This window comes from Haliotis cracherodii, unplaced genomic scaffold (assembly GCF_022045235.1).
Source record: "Haliotis cracherodii isolate W230 unplaced genomic scaffold, xgHalCrac1.p SCAF_9, whole genome shotgun sequence".
NCBI classification, from domain to species: Eukaryota; Metazoa; Mollusca; class Gastropoda; order Lepetellida; family Haliotidae; genus Haliotis; species Haliotis cracherodii.
In genome coordinates, this window is record NW_027266343.1 from 46,156,663 (window position 1) to 46,177,340 (window position 20,678).

Sequence of the window (20,678 nt, forward strand, 5' to 3'; positions counted from 1 at the left end):
CATACTCACTGTTACAGGTACAATCATCACGGTGAAACCAATGCCATACTCACTGTTACAGGTACAATCATCCTGGTGAAACCAATGCCATACTCATTGTTACAGGTACAATCATCATGGTGAAACCATACTCATTGTTACAGGTACAATCATCACGGTGAAACCATACTCATTGTAACAAGGATAATCATCACGTTGAAACTATACCATACTCATTGTTACAGGTACAATCATCATGGTGAAACCATACTCACTGTTACAAGTACAATCATCACAGTGAAACCATACTCATTGTAACAAGGATAATCATCACGTTGAAACCATACCATACTCATTGCTACAGGTACAATCATCACGGTGAAACCATACCCACTATTACAGGTACAATCATCACGGTGAAACCATACCCACTATTACAGGTACAATCATCACGGTGAAACCAATGCCAAACTCACTGTTACAGGTACAATCATCACGGTGAAACCATACTTACTATTACAGGTACAGGCATCACGGTGAAACCATACTCATTGTTACAGGTACAATCATCACGGTGAAACCATACTCACTGTTACAGGTACAATCATCACGGTGAAACCATAATCATTGTTACAGGTACAATCATCACGGTGAATCCATACTCACTGTTACAGGTACAATCATCACGGTGAAACCAAACTCACTGTTACAGGTACAATCATCCTGGTGAAACCATACTCATTGTTACAGGTACAATCATCGCGGTGAAACCATACTCTCTGTTACAGGTACAATCATCACGGTGAAACCAAACTCACTGTTACAGGTACAATCATCCTGGTGAAACCATACTCACTGTTACAGGTACAATCATCACGGCGAAACCATACCATACTCATTGTTACAAGTACAATCATCACAGTGAAACCATACTCACTGTAACAAGGATAATCATCACGTTGAAACCATACCATACTCATTGTTACAGGTACAATCATCACGGTAAAACAATTCTCATAGTTACAGGTACAATCATCACGGTGAAACCATACTCACTGTTACAGGTACAATCATCACGGTGAAACCATACTCATTGCTACAGGTACAATCATCACGGTGAAACCATACTCACTGTTACAGGTACAATCATCACGGTGAAACCATACTCATTGCTACAGGTACAATCATCACGGTGAAACCATACTCACTGTTACAGGTACAATCATCACGGTGAAACCACTCTCATTGTTACAGGTAAAATCATCCTGGTGAAACCATACTTATTGTTACAGGTACAATCATCGCGTTGAAACCATACTCATTAGACGTAAGGCAATACCCAGGAAGCACAGTGATATTATACAAGTTCAGCCGTGGGATTTTCATCTGCAGAGGTACAAAGGGGCCTTTCTGGCTCCATCTCAACGTCGACGTCTGCTTGTGGAAAGAAGTGATCCAACATGGCGGCCGTCAAGCAGTCTCCTGTGATGTTTGCGACTGTGCGCAGTCGACCCCTGAGAAGTAAATGATGCTTCGAAATAAGAATTTGTATGTCAGTGGCCATTATTGAAATTGAGACTATGTTTTGGAAGAATTGGTGATGGTTGTTGACGAACTGTTGTGAACATTATGGTTTTCTTTTAAGATATTTCGTACTTTAAAGAAATTCATCCAAAAAGTATAATTCTAACTTCTAGAAACCCTTACTTAATTAAATAAAGCGACAAAACCCTTTTCATATCCAATAGAAATATATTGTACGATTCCGACTGTATCATGAGCATGCGTTTATGAATCACTATCAAATAGTGATGATACCAGGTGGTCGCGAAAAGATCTGTGTGTCCTGCCCCACCGGCGACACCCGTCACAAACACATGCAAAAGCAAGTCAATTATTTACCTATAAAACCACGGGAAACATATGGTACAAGTCAAAATAGGGACTTGCATCGGAAATCATTTTTGTCACCGATGCGTTAAATTTGGAAATGTCCTCCACATGTCAACCATAAACTTTTTGAAAGCTTTACTGATGCCTCGAATGCTGTAACCTAGATCAAACAACTGAGCAAGAGTCCTATGACGCTCTTTGAAATCTTGGAAGAGAGTGCATGCACGATTTTATCTCAATGTTGTGAAATGTAAACACCAAAGGCTGGAGCTGATGGAATATTGCTTGACATAAGGGAAAGTTAACTACTGGAAAGTTAAAGTCATCCCTCTTGTCATGCAGTCTTGTGGGGAGCGTTTTGTCACTCTGAATCTTTATGCATAGATCTAAAAATGAAACTGGCGAGGCGGTCTTACTGGTTTAATTTCTAGTTCAGGTGGGTAAAGCAGTGGAAGGGAATTGGCTATTTGATTGTTATTGAACGATATCAGATCATCGATATGCCTGAAGCTTATGTTAAACTTCTTGGCCAAATTACCTTGTTTTTACTTTGCCAATCCGAGCAGAAATTCCGATCCATGTGTATAAAGAAATATAATCGCAAGAAGGGGTGCATAATAGGTGGCCATGGGGATGCCTTCTTCTTGACTAAATGTTTTTCCTCCACATTTTACGTAGATGTTATCAATGAGGAAGTCCAGCATTTCACATATTTCTTGCCATTACTTCCGATGGCATTTGCTTTCATTATTAACAAATTGTCATGAACCTCTGAATATAGGTACGGAACTATATCAGTGGTCACCACGTTTGGTAACAAAAGCCCCATGAATCAAGGAATTAACCTTTTCCTGGAGTTCGTCACCTTTTGTTTGTTTCCTCGTTAAGGCCTTGTTTATGGATATAGATAATAGAAAGGGTTTTGTCGCTTTCTTTAAGATATTGTTTACATTATAGAAAACCCTTCCTTTTGTGGAACAATTCCTGAGAATTCTATTTCCTTCGTTCACAGAACCACCCACATACTGTTACCTTTTCTGGAATGCTATCCTTATTTTTATTTGGGCCTACTGTTTTGTTGGCCGAATGATTCTAGTAATACATTTTATTGAAATCTATCAATTTGTTAAGCAATTTGAAGGTTTCAACAAAGCAAACAAACTGTAGATAAACTTTATCTTTAAGACACAATGAAATGTATGAAAAAAGAAAAGGGTTGTTTTGACTGACAAACTTCATAGTTACTTCACTTTTCCAAAGTACACACTTTGATTTGTTTATCATTCCTACAGTTAGATGGGTGAGTGAATGAATGAATGAATGAATGAATGAATGAATCGATTTCAAAGTAACACTCCAGGAAAGGCCCCGGGCTATGTGATACTCACAGCAACCAGTCCACCGCTATCAGGATTGAGATGCTCTCAGTTGGCAGACCGACAGATGACAGGATGACAATCAGTGTCACTATAGCAGCATTTGGGATTCCTGCAGCACCCACACTTGTCAAAACTGTACACAGACTGAAACAAGGAGTGTTGATGAGACATTTCTGGAAAACGATTTCAATGTGTAACTTAACTAATCGTATACCTAGTTTTGTTGAGAGGGTGAGCATCTATACAACGACGAATGTACCATATTTATTCAACACCTACTCAATGGCAACACAACTTGTTTTGTTTAATGCTGCACTCCAATACCCGAGACCTGTATATAATCCGAACAGACAAACTAGTGATTAATGGGCAACGATCCAAACCGTCGGGGTGCAATGACATGCAGTCAACCAAATCGCCGAGCCTGACCACCTTTAACGATCATATTGCACATAGGTTGCTTGGGTTCTTTTCTAGTACGGAATCCCCACGGGATAACGGTAAATGTAACCATGATTATATTGAGATATTCCTGAAAATGCATCAGTCAATCTTCAATCTTTTTCAAAGAAGATGTAAAGTGTACATTGGACACTGAAGACTCACTAAATATTTTTGGATCCTTATGAAAAAGAATTTTTTTTTTCAAATTCATTTCGGACAAACATTACACATAAAATGATTTCCATCATTCAAAATAGATACGATCAAACAGCAAGAACCGGACAATTAATCAAAGGTTTATCTTATCTTACTCGACATTGACCAATAATGGCTTGAAATCAACTGAAGTAATATCCATATATTTTAAATGACTGTATGCACTGTGTGTGTAAAAATGATACAGTAATACAAATAATAAAACAATTCCATTTCAAGAACTAAATATGTTTATGTTTCGCTTATTTCCTATTTACCTCAGCAGAATCATCTCAAAGAAATGAAGGGATATTGCGTGCATCTGGGCAATGTAGACAGCCGATACCACATAAAAGATTGCAGTTCCATCCATGTTGATCGTTGCCCCGAGTGGAAGCACGAAGCGAGTGATGGCATTATTAATCTTCAGGTTCTCCTCGCAGCACCGTATAGTTACTGGTAGTGTAGCAGAGCTAAATGTAAAACAACAACATTAGTATAATTTCAGGTATATCGATGATCTGATATCGTTCAATAACCAATTGATAGCCAAATAGCCACTTCCCTTCCATGAAACGTAATTTCTGTTCGGATGGGCAGAATCGAACTGAGGCAATCTGACACCGCTTTTGGCAATAATCCAGCAACATCACCTCGGGGGACACCAGAAATGGTAAAACAAGACGATGAGCATGGGATCTATCTACGTAACTTCTTTGAGAGGCATTAAGAAGTTTGAGTATTAAGGATAACATTTATTGATGAACTATATTTGTGTGAGTATATATATATATATATATATATATATGTATATACTGAACCAAATTAAAAACTTCACAATCCTAAAATTTTAACCAGTTATCATTGTGTGCCCTTATTGTGTATTTAAACAGTAATGGCCACGTATTTTCTTCAGATAACACCCGTTTTTGTGCAGGTGAATCGATCAAAATCATGTGCACAGCACTATAGTGGCAAAAGTATTTTTTCACGTGCAACTGGTCACGTGGCCATAATACCGCACGTGTTTATCGGCATGTTGCAGATGGGAACGTCTGTAGCTGAAGTCGCAAAGACGATGGGTTGTAGTCGACGGAATGTTTACGATTTACAGACGCGTCTACAGCAAACGGGTACCACCGCTGATCGCCCTCGGCCAGGTCGACCACTTGTGACGTCACATGCAGAGGATCGTCAGATTGTCTTACATCAACTCCGTAACCGATTTTTGACGGCTACATCAACCAGAAATGAACTGTTTAGGGGTAGACTGAGTGCGCAAACTGTTCGAAACCGTCTGAGAACTGCTCACCTTCAAGCACGACGGCCATACTGCGGGTCGATTCTGACTCAATTACACAGACGTCAACGTCAATTGTGGGCACAGCGACACTTACGATGGACGCAGAGGAATTGGAATCAAGTCGTCTTCAGTGATGAATCCCGATTTAATCTTCGATTTGCTGATGGTAGGGCGAGAGTGTGGAGGCGCCGTCATGAACGTTACGCCCAGTGTTGTGTATAGGAAGTTGACAGATTTCGAGGCGGAAGTGTCATGGTGTAGGGTGCTTTCTGTGGCAATGCACGTTCCAGGCTTCTTGTCATCCTTGGCAACCTCAACGCTGCTCCTTACCGCGACCAGGTACTGGCACCAGAACTTCTGCCTTTTATGGCAGCAAATGGACCCGGTTTGATCTTCCGACACAATGCCAGACCCCACACAGCAATTTTGACGAGGAACTTCCTTCACAATGCGGGAGTCAACGTCATGGACTGGCCGTCAAGGTCTCCCGACCTCAATCCCATCGAACACGTCTGGGATGCTCTTGGCAGAGGTCTGCGCACTCTCCATAACCAACCATAGAATTTGGAAGATCTTGGCACCATTTTGCAGCAACAATGGCGTCGTCTTCCCAATCATGTGTTCACAAGCATCACAAGGTCCATGCGGAGGCTTTGTGTGGCAGTTGCAAACGCACATGGTGGCCATACACGCTACTGAACTTGTGTACCATCAGATTCTCGTGCTTGGGATTTATGATTTAAACTGTTGATGTTATTACCGAATACCGTAGGTGTTTGGAACAAATTATGGTTACCACCGTTAATTAAAATCCTTCTTTGGACATTAATGATTAAAAATTACCTTCTCTAATACATATGTCCGTTGCATATATATATTATATGGGATTACTTTTAAAAATGTGAAGTTTTTAATTTGACTCAGTATATATATACACACACACACACACACACACACACACACACACACACACACACACAAATATAGTTCATCCATAAATATATATATACACACACATAAGTATAATCCAATTGCAGAAGAGAGTGCTCAATACAAAGCAGAGCATAAATACAGATTTGGATACACTTTCTTTATATCATTTTGCAACTCTGAGTTTTGGTCTGAGGAAAGGGTCAAACTAAAAACCATGTTTCATTATGCAAATTGGAGTTGCAAAACGATATAAAGAAAGTGTATCCAAAAGGAAACCGACAATTTGTTATTCTCGGGATCCACAACACATTTGTTTCAGAACACCCAACATGTGTTTTTGACAAACTATATTTTCCAGTATTTTCTGGAACAGAATATTAAAAAGCAAACGAAATCCTAGCCCCTGCCCAGAATATAAAATGGTCAGTTTCTGTAAACGTTTTATAAAAGACGGAAATAAATAGCTATTAACCTGGAAGCAATGGCAAGAGCCGTCACGACTGCCTCTGGTATTCCTCTGAGGATTCTGAACGGGTTCTTCTTGGTTAAGACAAAATATAAAAGAGGTAAGAGTATCAGCACATGGATGATTGTGCCAGCTATAATAGTGGTTAAATAGACGACAAGTTGCCTGGCCGTGCTAGCCATATCCTCCACTGATAACACCTTCCCTATGATCAGAAACATTATCCCGACTGGTGAATACCTGCAACATATATTCATAGAATTCATAAATTACCATGACATACATGTTCTATTACAATTGCAGTTAACGCAGGAAAAGGGATGTCTCCAGTTTGTCTATCTTCACTCCCACACAAACACATTAAGTTTGTTAAAACTGGTTAATGTAACTAGAACTGGCTTCGGAATAGTTGATAATTGATTATTGCATTTCATAACATAAGTATTTTAATGAAAACGATTCTCTTCAACACTATTATACAACCCCAAAACGTAACCTCTTGCCTCACGAAACTCAAAAATAGATAACTTAATATGGCGTGTCTGGTATATATAAATTAGCTTTAACCCTCTTGGTACCACGGGATCATATATGGCCCCTCACTGTTTACACCACCTTAATGCGACGGAACCATATGGTCTCGTGAAAATGTCCCTTTTCAGCTGTGAATTAAGATGTCAAACACAGAGTGCGCAAAACAATCAAACTTATGACCATCTTTCACAGCAATCAACTCTGCTTTAACTCATATTTAATACAGTGCTACGGATCGCGAAATGTGGTGAGATTGGTAAGGTAGTTACCGCACGAATGACACCGAATTTTGCCTTCTTTCAGTGGCATTTAGAAGTTGGAGTGATGAAGTAAGACGAGTTCTATGAATGAACAACTTCTTTATTACAATTAGCAATGAACAGAGACCAAGGCTATTACATCCCGCCTGCTTACCATCACCTAATTGCTAAATCCCTTTGTCCATCCAATTAATACAGTGGCTTCCATCATCTCCATCTGTCTGCTTGTTTACTCTGTGTTCATTCGTCATCCGCTGGCTTCCAATTAGCTTAATCAGCTCTCTGTGTCCATCAACTAGTCACTGTAACAACTTAGATGTCAATAAGTGTATATATATATATACCTATGTTGTTTAGCCCTAAAATTCCAAGAAAAACTTAAAACAGAAAACAAACCCACAAAAGAACCAAACAATAACAATCTTGAAATAAACCAACCCTACACAATGGAGGAGCTCCTCTACGTAATCCAAAACAGGAAAAAGGGCACAGCCCCAGGATTAGACCTAACTTCTTACCAAATAATTAAAAAACTCCCCCTAAAACTACTCCATGCACTACTCAAACTATACAATCTCATCTACCTAAACGGACAGGTTCCTACTCCCTGGAAACAGGCCCTAGTCATACCAATCCCTAAACCTAATAAACCAGCTAATCAAGCTCTCACTCTAGAAGGAATACTAAACCTACAAAATAAACTAGAACACTTCAAGGCTTTAGGCGTATTCTTAATCAAAACGGAACTAATAAAACGCATCTAAAAACACTATAATCTACCAAATCAAAATTACATAAACAAACAAACATCCACCATACCCAGCGCCCTTAGTTCTCCTCCCCAACCCCATCGGCATCTATTCCAAATCTCAAAATTCCAAAAGTCTATATAAGCAACCCCTAAAGCCCCCTCTTGGGTTGCACACACCACTTTCGGAAACACATTAAAGGGCCTGGCCGGGACCGTGTGCGAAATACGCATCAGTCGGAAAGCGCACGTTAAATCTCCAAAGTAAGTAAGTAAGTAAGTTTAGCCCTATCCATCTATTGCTTGATAAAGGTGTTAGGATCTACGCCGAAACGTTGCACTAATTGTAATAAAGAAGTTGTTCATCCATAGAACTCGTCTTACTTCACCGAATTTTGGTTATGCACTCATGTCACATACACGTAACTATTTTAGTATCAAATAGCCAATTTGTAAAAGAAATCTGATCAGACTGATCAAAGAGGTTTATTTTTCCCCCACTATACAGTTATTGGCGTACGACTACTGATGTTTAATCCGCAACGGAAGTTTTTTGTTCAAGTATTGCAAATTCTTTATCGACTGTGTGTCATGGCGATTGAGCACGGCGCTAGAGGCGAAAGGACAGTGTGGATTGTCGTTCTGTTAACGTTGTTCATGTTTGAGAGAATCCATGATTGTGACCACCCTTAGGTGAATGCAGCCATCACATCTAACCTATTGTTGTGTCTGGAACTTGTTATGACACGTGTCAACCTGATGTTATGACTAGTGTCACACCTGTCACAAGTTGACATTGTTTGTGTAAACACATTTGGGAAGATTTCTACAGCGACCGATGAGTGAATGAGACGAGTTTATCGGTGGACTAACACCGTTAGAATTTGGCGCAGTTTTCTAATTTTGGTTTGGCGACATGTGCTTTTCATATTTGTTTGAAGGCGTGATATTCAAAACAATAATGAGCATACAGTTGAGTAACGGTGAGAAAGTTGTCAAAATGGATCAAAGATTAAACAGTCAGCCTTTTTAATTTTGTAGCCACATATACATTAGAATCTCGAATGGTTGAATTAATAACGCAAACAGTAAAAGTAATTACACAAAATAATTAGATAATTGATTTCTACATGTAAATGACATTTACATACGTTTTTGAGTAATATTTAATTATCCCCCGCCACGATGTGCAACAATGGGGACCAATTGTCTTTTTGAGTTAGGGAAATGAAAATTTACACACTGATCTTACTTATCACGGTCTATATGAGCTTGTAAATTGGTGAGGTAAATTATTTTTTTACAGACACACGTGTGGAATAGTGTAAGGGGCATTTTCGCGACAATCTCGCGATCTCCACCTTTGGAAACGAGCTAAATATGCCCCAAACACGAGAATAAGGCTGTGTTCAATGTTGGTAACGGGTCGGGCTTATAACACAGACAGAGATTTGGGAGGCTCACTCTGATCCCATCGCGAGCATGTTGGTTTGGTTGGTTGGTTGGTTGGCTGGTTTGCTGTTTAACCCCGCACTCAGCAATATTCCAGCTATATGACGGCGGCCTGTAAATAATAGAGTCTGGACCAGACAATCCAGTGATTGATATCATGAGCATCAATCCACGCAATTGGGATCGATGACATGCATGAACCAAGTCAGCGAGCCTGACCACCCGACCCCGTTAGTCGCCTGTTACGACAAGCATAGTCGCCTTTTACGGCAAGCATGAGTTAATGAAGACCAATTCTACCCCGGATCCGCATGTCGTTTCATAAGTGTCAGTTCGAGGCCTTGATTTTTTTGCGGTGTCTGCGCTCTCGCTAAGCTATGTTTCGTTTTCAGCTCAGTCACACGTGTTGTCTAAAGAAGAGTGGCGGATACAATACAATAATCATTCATTTGGATCTTGACTTTAGAAACATATATACACTCTTCAAAAAAATAAATGCACAGGTAGTACATGTATGTAGTTCATTGAACATGACTCTACACAAAAAATCCGGTTTAAAAATTGAATATATGTTCTTGGAAAATGTTGGTTTCCTGATATTCGACAAACGGTGCGTCAAAACGCAGCCATTGTTGATTTGCAATGTCTTAAACGGCATTGGTTTCACACTTGTTCAAAATTGTCATGGCGGAAAACAGTAAAGCAAAATGCACGTGCAAGTTATGGCATTCGTAACTCGACGATCGGAACATCGGATTGTTTGAGCTGTTCAGCCATCTTTTCGCAAACACCCGGTATCATTACTACATGTATTAGATATTGATTAAAAAAACATATGCTCACGAAACAATCGATTCTGCATTATGCAAAGATTTCTATTGGATATGGAAATGGTTTTGTCTCTTTCTCCATTTTATGTCCTTTGAAAATGTCCGATACCAATCACCCCGAAGTTGTGTTTATCACTAATGAAAAAGCACAGACACTGAAATATATATGGACGTAACCGGGATTTCTTCAAGATTGTATTCGTTCGTATTGTAACATAATCTTTGAAAACAGTCATGAACTAACCACGATCACTTTCGTCAATTTTATTTCGACGTCAAAAACACTGACAATTTCAACGGGATTGTTTATCGGTAAATTAAACTCGCGGACAATTCGCAATGAATGTACACATAAATGTTATATTTATATCATCGTTAGGATGTGTACTTTCCAATGATATAAATTATTGGAGATTCTAGATTTCAAACAAGGGCTCTTGCTAGACTTTACTTGACACATTTCGAGTGCTTCAATATTACAGTTAATGTAAAATAAATAACAAACTTAGAATACCGACACTTCGATGGCTAGGTAGTGCATACACATTTGGGACTTGCTGAATTTAGATACTTTTGGAGAAACAATCAACTCCAGTTGAATGTTATACAATGTGGCAATGTGTGTAGAAATAGGAACGTTGAGGTGAAATTGGGTTTAACGTCGCGAACGGATCGAACCCTGGACCTTCCGCTCTCCGGGCGGACGCTCTACCACTAGACCACGGAGGCGGTAACTGTAAGACTTTCGATACAATGTATACGTTTTTGAAACCGCGACGTCATCACATTGTTGCACTGAGCTGTATACAAAACCTTTTAATATTTTTTTAGGTGAACAATTGACTTGTCTTTGCATGTGTTTGTGACGGTGCCACCGGTGGGGAAGGATACCCTCTCCTTTTCGCGAACACCTGGCATCATCACTATTTGATAGTGATTCATAAACACATTATTTATTTAGTCGGAATCGTACAATCGACTCTGCTTTTGGCCGATATTGCTTATGAATATGGAAAGGGTTTTGTCTATTTTATTTAACAACTGTTTGATTATTGACTGCAGATAAAGAAGGAATTTCACATAAAAAAACAGTGACAGCAATGTGTTTGTAGCTACCATATGTTCTCGCCCATTGAATTAAAGATATTGCCTAGATATTTACTTGCGCATCTTTTAAATACGACTCTGAATAACACATCGTTACGACACTCACCACATTACTATCCATACCATTTGGATAGTTATATCATTCAGAGTTACGAAGAACTGCAACACGATCTTTCCCTTTTCTCCATGTCGACCAAGGATAACTCCAAAAATCACGAAGAAGCATAATATACCTGTTGGCAAGGTAGTAGGTATTATAAATATCCATCAAAGGTGAAAGAATCAAGAGAATCATAAAAAGTGTGTACGATAGGACTTCTCTCTACTGTCTAAGTACTCGGAAAGAAATGTGTTAAAAGTGCTTTTATAAAAGTCATCTGATGAACTCTATGACCTATATCGAGAACATCGTCGCACCAGACGTTTGAAAGCAGAGCGTACAGAAGATGCATGTTAATTTCAAACTCACGAGCTGGAACAATTTAGTGATAAGTTGGTGTCAAGTGAGAGAGAGATATTAAACGAAGATATAATACACTGGATAACCGATGATGGTGTTTACGCAAAGTCGCCGCATTGTGCAGTCTTGGTTCATATATTTCCAAATCCAGATAAACAAATACAGCTGATCCAAACACGACGATACGATACAAAATGCTTCTCTCAAACTAAAATCTATCGGTACAAGAATTGGCAGAATAGACTTGGACGTGTGCGACAGGTCTGGACTTTGGGGAGAGAGCACTGGACTGTGGGAAGAGAGTACTGGACTTTGGGAAGAGAGTAGTCCAGCCATATTGATATTTGGTACAGAAGTTCACCCATTCCATTTGAAATAACGCAATTTTCTTGAGATATGTTCAGGGCAACCTGTCACAGAAACGAGAAATTAACAAATTATTTTTGGTAGTACTTAATTATCATGTTTCATGAGAATATTCTTCTCTCGCTCATGATCATGAAATTACTTTTGAAAAAGTGAAATTGCATCATTCAGTTATAAGGATTCTATACGCAGTCTTCTGAAAATAAGAGGGAGGAAATCACAACTTACTTTTTTACTACTGGCTAACACATTACCTAAAACATGCTTACAATTGCACTGAGTATTATCTTACCTAACGTGTTCATTCCTGGCCTGTAGACAGACGTTGGTGTCCATCGTCCATCTGTGTTTGGATCTGTATCATTAGTGCTGGATCTGTTTTCATTTTTATGTTCACTTTGGATAACAGTGCTCCTGTCCACTGGTTTGTCCATCTTCACATACACGGTACCACTCGTTTCAAACGTTGCTTGTACTATGTTTTCGGGGAAGATATTCCTTGAAAAGAAAAATACCTTATCACTGTTTGTAACTGTCCACTCAAGGTTAAGTGTTAGACCCCTAGCATTTTGTCTTGTGAATGGTTTACCTTATAAACACAGGATTGTGTAAACCAGATGTGTGCTGTCCATTGTACAGCACTGTCATTCGATATCAATGACGTCGTCATATGGCTGGATATTTCTGAGTTCAAAGTGAAACAAATAAATGTTTCTCAGCAATCGTTGGGCATTAAAGAAACATACATATTTGCTTCTTGTAAACACATATATACAATAAGCGTTGGATATATCATTAAAGAGGAACAATCCTCCACAGACTGGTGCCAAGTTGCAATCCAGGTCAAAGTGTTTTAATCAGTGAGTCAGTGAGTAACTTGGTTTCAGTTATATCACATTGTGACATGTTCATTTGGGAGCAAATGGGGAAAATGTTTCTCAAACCCCGCGAACACAGGTATTGTGCTGAAAGATCAAGCAGCTTAGGGCCAACGTTTTGTTTTGTTTGTTTGTTGTTTAACGCCGCACTCAGCAATTTTCCAGCTATATGACGACGGTCTGTTAAATAATCGAGTCTGGACAAGACAATCCAGTGACCTATTCTACCCGGGAATCTTCACGGGTCTTACGGCCAGAAAGGGATTGTACGCAACTCTTCACAACAATTGCGGAGCCAGGGTACAGTATGCCTCACGTACCTGTGTAATAAGTGCCGTGTACGAAACTGATACATTCTCTATATAATAAGAGCAATGCCAACTGATACACGTTAAAAAGCAAAGTTGGTATTACATAATTTAAATCGAACATGATTCCACACAAGACTGACAAGCAATCAAGCATGTATTATCGTAACAACAGCTGAATCAACATTAATGTACTGTTTACTGTCTATGAAGGTAAGAATGCTTAGCCTACTAAAATGTCCGCCGTCATATAGCTGGAATATTGCTGAGTGCGGCGTAAAACAACAAACCAGCCAACCAACCTTCTAAAATGTACGCGGAACATACATCCTGGTAACCTGGTCAATCAGCCAAAACCGATCTCCTGGCAATGACTGTACAGGACCGAACCGCCGACCTTTCGCGTTTACTTCAGGATAAGATACGCCAATAGTAATTATGATCCGTACGTTCTATTGAGTTCCGGGATTTAATTCAGATGATTCAGAGTATAATGAAAATGTCAAGTTGGACCCGCCAACCTCTAAATGTAAACATTAAAATATCCACCATGTTCACACAGTGTTTGTGAATTCTACAAGATTCGTCAGCCCCACACATCAGTATTCTTCTGACGTCAACACTTCAAAGACACAAACTATTACATGCAGTAAACATAATATGCGATTTACCATTTATATGATTCTAGATACCCACAACAATAGGCCTCGGATTTCGTCCAATATGCAGTATATTAAAAAAAGTAATGAAAACTTACAACACTGAATTTAGTGAACAAGAGTCATCAGAAGATGGAAAGTTGCTCAGGCCCCCACAATAGTAAACGACTGAACTTTAGTCCCTGGTTAATACATGTACTAAGTTTGGATGAAAAATCTTTCACGGTTTTCAAGTTATGCTCCGGAAACGAATTACGGACAAACGGACGGACGGGCGGACAGACAGACCAGATGATGAATGTACCCCACGCTTTATATGCCGGGTGGGACAAAAACACCAGTATCGCCCTTCCTGTACTGATACTGGTCGTTGTGTGTGATGGAAGGGCACCTATGAAGTCCCCTCCTTTCATCTTCACATGGCTTAGAAACTATTAGAAAATGCGTGATAATATTTCTTACTGAATTAGAATTTGAGCTTCTAATGTTAGAAAAATAGTTATCACATCGCTTTAGTTTCCCAACGTAAACAAGAAATGTAATTTGTTAGAAGAGATCTATTTAAAACTGAACACTCATAATATGGTATTTACAAGCAGTATACGTAGTACTAGTGTATATTCATGCCTTCATATTCATTATCAATATATTCAAGATCGTGTTTTGAATCAGAAGATAAATAGTTACGTTTGTTACTTTTGCCGAATGTTATTGTCATTCAACGACTGAAAATTCATTTGAAACCTTACCTCCCTTAGAATTGACTCGTTTTCACTGACAAAGTGGTCATTGCGGACAGGCACTTTAAGCCGAAATGTTATTGCCATTCAACGACTGCAAATTCGTTTGAAACCTTACCTCCCTTAGAATTGACTCGTTTTCACTGACAAAGTGGTCATTGCGGACAGGCACTTTAAGCCGAAATGTTATTGCCATTCAACGACTGCAAATTCATTTGAAACCTTACCTCCCTTAGAATTGACTCGTTTTCACTGACAAAGTGGTCATTGCGGACAGAAACTTTAAGCCTAGGAATATTGCCGAAGATGTTGTTGACAGTTACAACAGAATTAGTCATTTCAAATATTCCCATGACAGAAGTTTCCGATTGCCTGACATTGTAATTAGTGAATGCTGACTTCAGTGGAATATGACTTGAGACTTTGATCATTTTTGTGACCAGTTATTTTGCAAATCTCCCGATTTTCTACCACAGATAAAAGAGTGACTGCAATGGCGTGTAGACAGTGATTTGTGTACACAGTTGTCAACTTTGCCTCTTTGCAAATGACTTTCATGAGACCGCTGAATGCACTTTTCCCCATCGAACGAGAGGTTTAAGTCGTTGAAACAATTTTGGGGAACCTTTGGAACGTTAAGTCCATAGGTATAAATATGATATTGAAGTTTATGAATTGTAAGATGTTTTCAAAAATATATTTAGTGGTAATGGTGCAACAAATGATACTTACTTTGCTTATCTGATCAGGAAAAACGTGATAATGACATAACGACTAAAAATCTGTATTCGCCACTTACAAGAGGAAATTCAAATGCTATCTACGATTTGAATAACAGTCCCGATGTGGCAGGATTAAATAACTAACCTTAAAATTCAAACAAGAGATATTCTGTCCTGGGATGAAATCACTCAACAGTGACCTTATCCTGGAACTGACACGCTCTACAGTGAAATTATCCAAAAATCAAATAACTCCCCTCACAGGATCAAAACACTCCCTTCAGCATACAATCCCTTCCCCAGGATCAAACGACTTCCCATGAAAGAATGCAAAATTCACATTTTTATATGGAAACTCACAACGGGTACAAAATCCACAGTAATTATCAACTGGGGTGTTACCTTTGTATCGTGGGTTTATGTGGTGTGGTGTGGTGTGGGTGGTGTGGTGTGGGTGGTGTGCGTGGTATGCGTGGTATTCACATGTTGGCGAATAATGCTTTCCTCATATGAAATACATTGTTTATATTTTGCAATCCCATTAAGGGAACGAAAACTATGAGTCACAGAGTTGTAATGAATTATGTATGTATATAATTGCAGTACATCAAAGTAATATTCTTTATAATAATATAATGACAGTAAAGGGCTATGTGGCAGCAATATTGACGACGCAATGTCAAATTGTAATTACGGCACATATATTTAATTATCTTGTCACTTTTATCTTGTTCACACAACCGTATCATATCGTTTATATATGATGCTTTTATTATCGGTAATATGATTATACAATTTATATTTAATATGTAATTCAATATTCGTTAAGTTAATGTACATATATAATCAATATGACTGTCATAAACGGTTAATTGGCCATGCATGTAGGTAACTTCATTTCTACATGATAGTACAATAGGAATAAATTGAAGCGTGTGAAGAGAGAGAGAGAGGGACAGAGAGCGACAGAGAGATAGAGAGACAGATGGGGGCAGGGAGAGGTTGGGGATCGTTGTGTCTAAGTAGACATAAAGCATAAAACACTTTTGGCGCCCATTTGAGGAATAAACATAAAGGGGATATCATGTATACGAGTCAGTCTATATATGGGGTTGCTTTCACATGCAGATTATCAAGGTAAAAAGAAAGATGTTGATGAGTATCTTACATAGTTTAAACACTTTCGCTGATTTTCATATACTTAATACTTAATTCTTTTTAATATAGCAGAGGTCTGGGTTCAATGCAGAGCTATTGAATTGGTCCATCTAAATGTAACGCTGTACATCGAGCATTATGTAATATGGAGAGTGTGGACGTGGGCCACTTTACACACAATGTATTTCAATATGTTAGAATTCTTTAGTGATTGTTCAAGATTCTTAAAATGCCCATTGATAGATTACCAAAATAATGCTCTATAATATACATTTATGAAATTTGTAATTGGGTATGTGATGAAAAACGTTATTAAATGAATGCGGATATGGATATATTTGGCATAATCAAGGTGTACCCAGAAATTCAGAAATTCAGAAAGCTTATTATCTGTACTTATGGCTTACAAAAATGGTCATCGCACGTTTTAAGGTCACAAAATTGTAATTATTACAAGCTTATTGAAATACATAATTAACAATATTTGTTTGATGTTGAATAGGCTTGGCACAATTTAAGTGCAGCTCTCAAAGACATATGGTTGAAGTAGGCCCACATGGAAACATAGCTACAGACTTGAGAATTAGTGAGTAATGTGATTTAAATTTGATTGAAAATTGAATTGTACTATGGGGCTGTGACCTTTCAGTGTGGAATGAAAACCTATCCTATCCTATCCTATCCTATCCTATCCTATCCTATCCTATCCTATCCTATCCTATCCTATCCTATCCTATCCTATCCTATCCTATCCTATCCTATCCTATCGTGTCTTTAAGGCGTTTGCTTCTGACCTTTTCCGATGGGTAGAGCTTCTAAGTCATGTGACTTTTACAACCACTTTGTGAATGTGGTGGCTAGTCTCATGTTTAGTTGAGTCATTGTGCAGTCGCTGCCTGGAGCTCGGTTTTGAGCATGCGTCTCTATGATGTGGAGTTGCGCTTTGTGTGGCCTTTGTTATTATTATTATCAGTAGCAGTAACAGTAGAAGCAGAGTGCAAACCTTGCTAAGTCCAGGAACACATCTCTGGTAGATTGCGATGGAGTAGCGTCTAAGGACTTGACTGTGATGGCGCCACTGTTGATAACATGACCTGGTCTGATTGAGATGACGAGGATGACGCCGACAACAGTGGCAACAATGGTGGTGAAGATGTAGTAACCGATAGCGATCATGCCGATCCTACCTGCAGATTTTCCGTTAAGATTTGCCAGACCTGTCACAAGTAATCGTCAAAACGTGATATGTCTTCAGTTGTATGATCATCTGGACATTGCGGTTCTAAGGATCAGTAAATCATAGTCACAAATGGCTGTTTTGATACAATGATTACAGAGGGTCTGTTTTTTTCACTCTTTACATTTACAGTGTTCATATTTTTCATGTTTTTAACAGTTCAAGTCTCTATACCCCATCTATGAACAGCATCACTATCGCAATGATCAAAGCTAAAGAGAAGTGAATTCAGAATAACAAAAAGGTCGTGCCAATTCAAAAACAATCATGGCCCATTATTTTCTACCCTTTCCTCGAACAACTGGTGTCACCACTGTTTTTCAGTGATCAATTTATATTAAAAAAATCGCCTGTTTGTCTTTTAATCCCTAATGATCAGGAATTGACAATTGAGACGTATTATTCTGTTTTATTTACGTTTTATATCTACTCTCTGAAAACATATCTATGAGAATGTCAGCATTATCGGTTCATTATCGGTTTATTACCAGTAACAAGGCTTGTCACCATCAGGGGCAGAATGAGCATCTTCAACAATCTTAAAAATATCTCCCCTGGAAACGTGATGAGGAAAACCACATCAGAAGAGGGGTTCAGAGGACGACATAGTGTTCCTATTGTAATTCCCAAAGTCACTGAAGTGAGGTTTGCTATCAGCAATATGTTCTTAAGGAGACATGCCCGTGCCTGAAACATAAGAAATTGATAGGGTCAGCATGCTTAGCCATAATTAAAAAGCATTTAGGCCTTTATTTATTACTTGGTAATTACGAATCCGCGAACCAACCAAATCCAAATGGGTGATCGACAAGTCTGTTTTCCTTTCTTACTCCTACGCCGAGTCTGCTAAAAAATTCCAGTAATGCCAGGAAAGTTGAATGCTAAAAAGAGATTATCATTACATATATTTTCCACTTTATTTCCTCCCAACGTTAATCTTTTGATCACAGAATTATTACTTTTTTAATTAGTATTGGTATTTATAAATCGACCCCTTACCTTATGATTCTAGGAAATACAATTCGTAAACCAAGCAATTTAAAAACCAGACCTTAGTTACTTCCAGCACGATCCGACCGACTCCGTGGTCTAGTGATAGAGCGTCCGCCCGGAGAGCGGAAGGTCCAGGGTTAGATCCCCGGCCGCGTCATACCAAAAGACGTTAAAAGATGGTACTTTTTGTTACCCTGTCTGGCGCTCGGCATCAAGGGATTAAAACAAGGACTGGTCGGCTCGGAGTCAGTATACTGTGTCTGAGTGGAGTATTCATGTAAAACTGCGGCATGGTATCTCAGTGGACTAGCACTATAAATCGGCATCACCCCGGACTAGTACAAGCAGCCTAACACACACACGTGCATGCACGTCGCTGTATAAGTGCAATAATTTTTGACGCGACGTTAAAAAACATTTTACCTCACCTAACCTCCAACACGATCCTCTCAGGGATATTACATGCTGTCTTATGATCATCTTACACTGCGCGTAAGGACGGGAGGCATCTCTAAATTATTTCAGTGAAGAAAACTCGTAAACAAACCTTTGACATCACTGTATGCGTATCTGTGTTGATCAGCGCCGTCTTACCTACAATCATTAATAGCATTTAGTTTAAATAACTACAATAAATGGTAGCCTAATATTTGACAGATAATATTTTACCTAAATAATATCGGGGCTGTGGGGTAGCCTAGTGGTTTAAGTGTTCGCTCGTCACGCCGAAGACCCGGGTTCGATTCCCGACATGGGTACAATGTGTGAAGCCCATTTCTGGTGTCCCCTGCCGTGATATTGCTGGAATATTGCTAAAAGCGGCGTAAAACCATACTCACTCACTCACTTGATAATATCAATTATCTTGTAAATATCATGATATGGAAATGGTTTCATCCAAAATAAGTATCTTGGAGAATCGTATATATCTCTGCCAACTTACGTCTCTACATACTGAGTATATTGCTTTGAAAGCAACAATACGGCTGCATGCCCATTGCACAGTTGATGTATACAATCAACAAATGGAGATTAGTTGTTTCAAACCAATCGACGATGTATGACGGGCCCTGATCGTGAAATGTATGGTTTATAGTGATTATGTAGATGAAGGCTAGCACAGTCGCCATTTACGGCAACCATATGTTGATCTTCACATGTCTAAGGTTATGAAATGCATGAAGGAATTACCAATAACCAGACCGAATCATCTCGATTCATATTGAATGTGAACTAAATATAACATGAATCAATGCGTTGAAGAGGTTGGGAAATTCATCTTGTGTATGAAATATTCTTAGATGTAAATTAACATTTCCCAATTTTCAAATTTAACTGATTACTCTTAAGTGAGAGTCGAACCTGGTCAGGCGAACCTGATCACGCACAATTGAACACTGATAGTCATTTGGATTTACAGATGAATATATCAAGTCTGGACACATGAAAAGGTTTCAACCCAACTGACCTGATTACTCAGAAATATCACTGATAGTCGCTGGTGTCTACAGATCAATATGTCAAACCTGAACATGTGAAAACGGTTTTAGTCCAACAACAGAAATATCACTGATAGTCACTGGTGTCTACAGATGAATATGTCAAACCTGAACATGTGAAAACGGTTTTAGTCC

At 38.9% G+C, this 20,678-nt stretch overlaps 1 protein-coding gene across 1 annotated transcript; it reads right to left on the reverse strand.

The window, feature by feature from the left end:
- Positions 1-1,311: 1,311 nt before the first annotated feature.
- Positions 1,312-19,642, reverse strand: LOC139453187 (excitatory amino acid transporter-like). Its single transcript, XM_071234820.1, has 9 exons — positions 19,592-19,642; positions 18,540-18,738; positions 17,818-18,031; positions 12,642-12,847; positions 11,630-11,756; positions 6,599-6,832; positions 4,169-4,363; positions 3,261-3,395; positions 1,312-1,493 (listed from the first exon to the last, which is right to left on the reverse strand). The coding sequence occupies exons 1-9, from the start codon at positions 19,598-19,600 to the stop codon at positions 1,337-1,339; spliced, it is 1,476 nt and encodes a 491-aa protein (XP_071090921.1). The 5' UTR covers positions 19,601-19,642; the 3' UTR covers positions 1,312-1,336.
- Between the last annotated feature and the right edge of the window lie 1,036 nt (positions 19,643-20,678).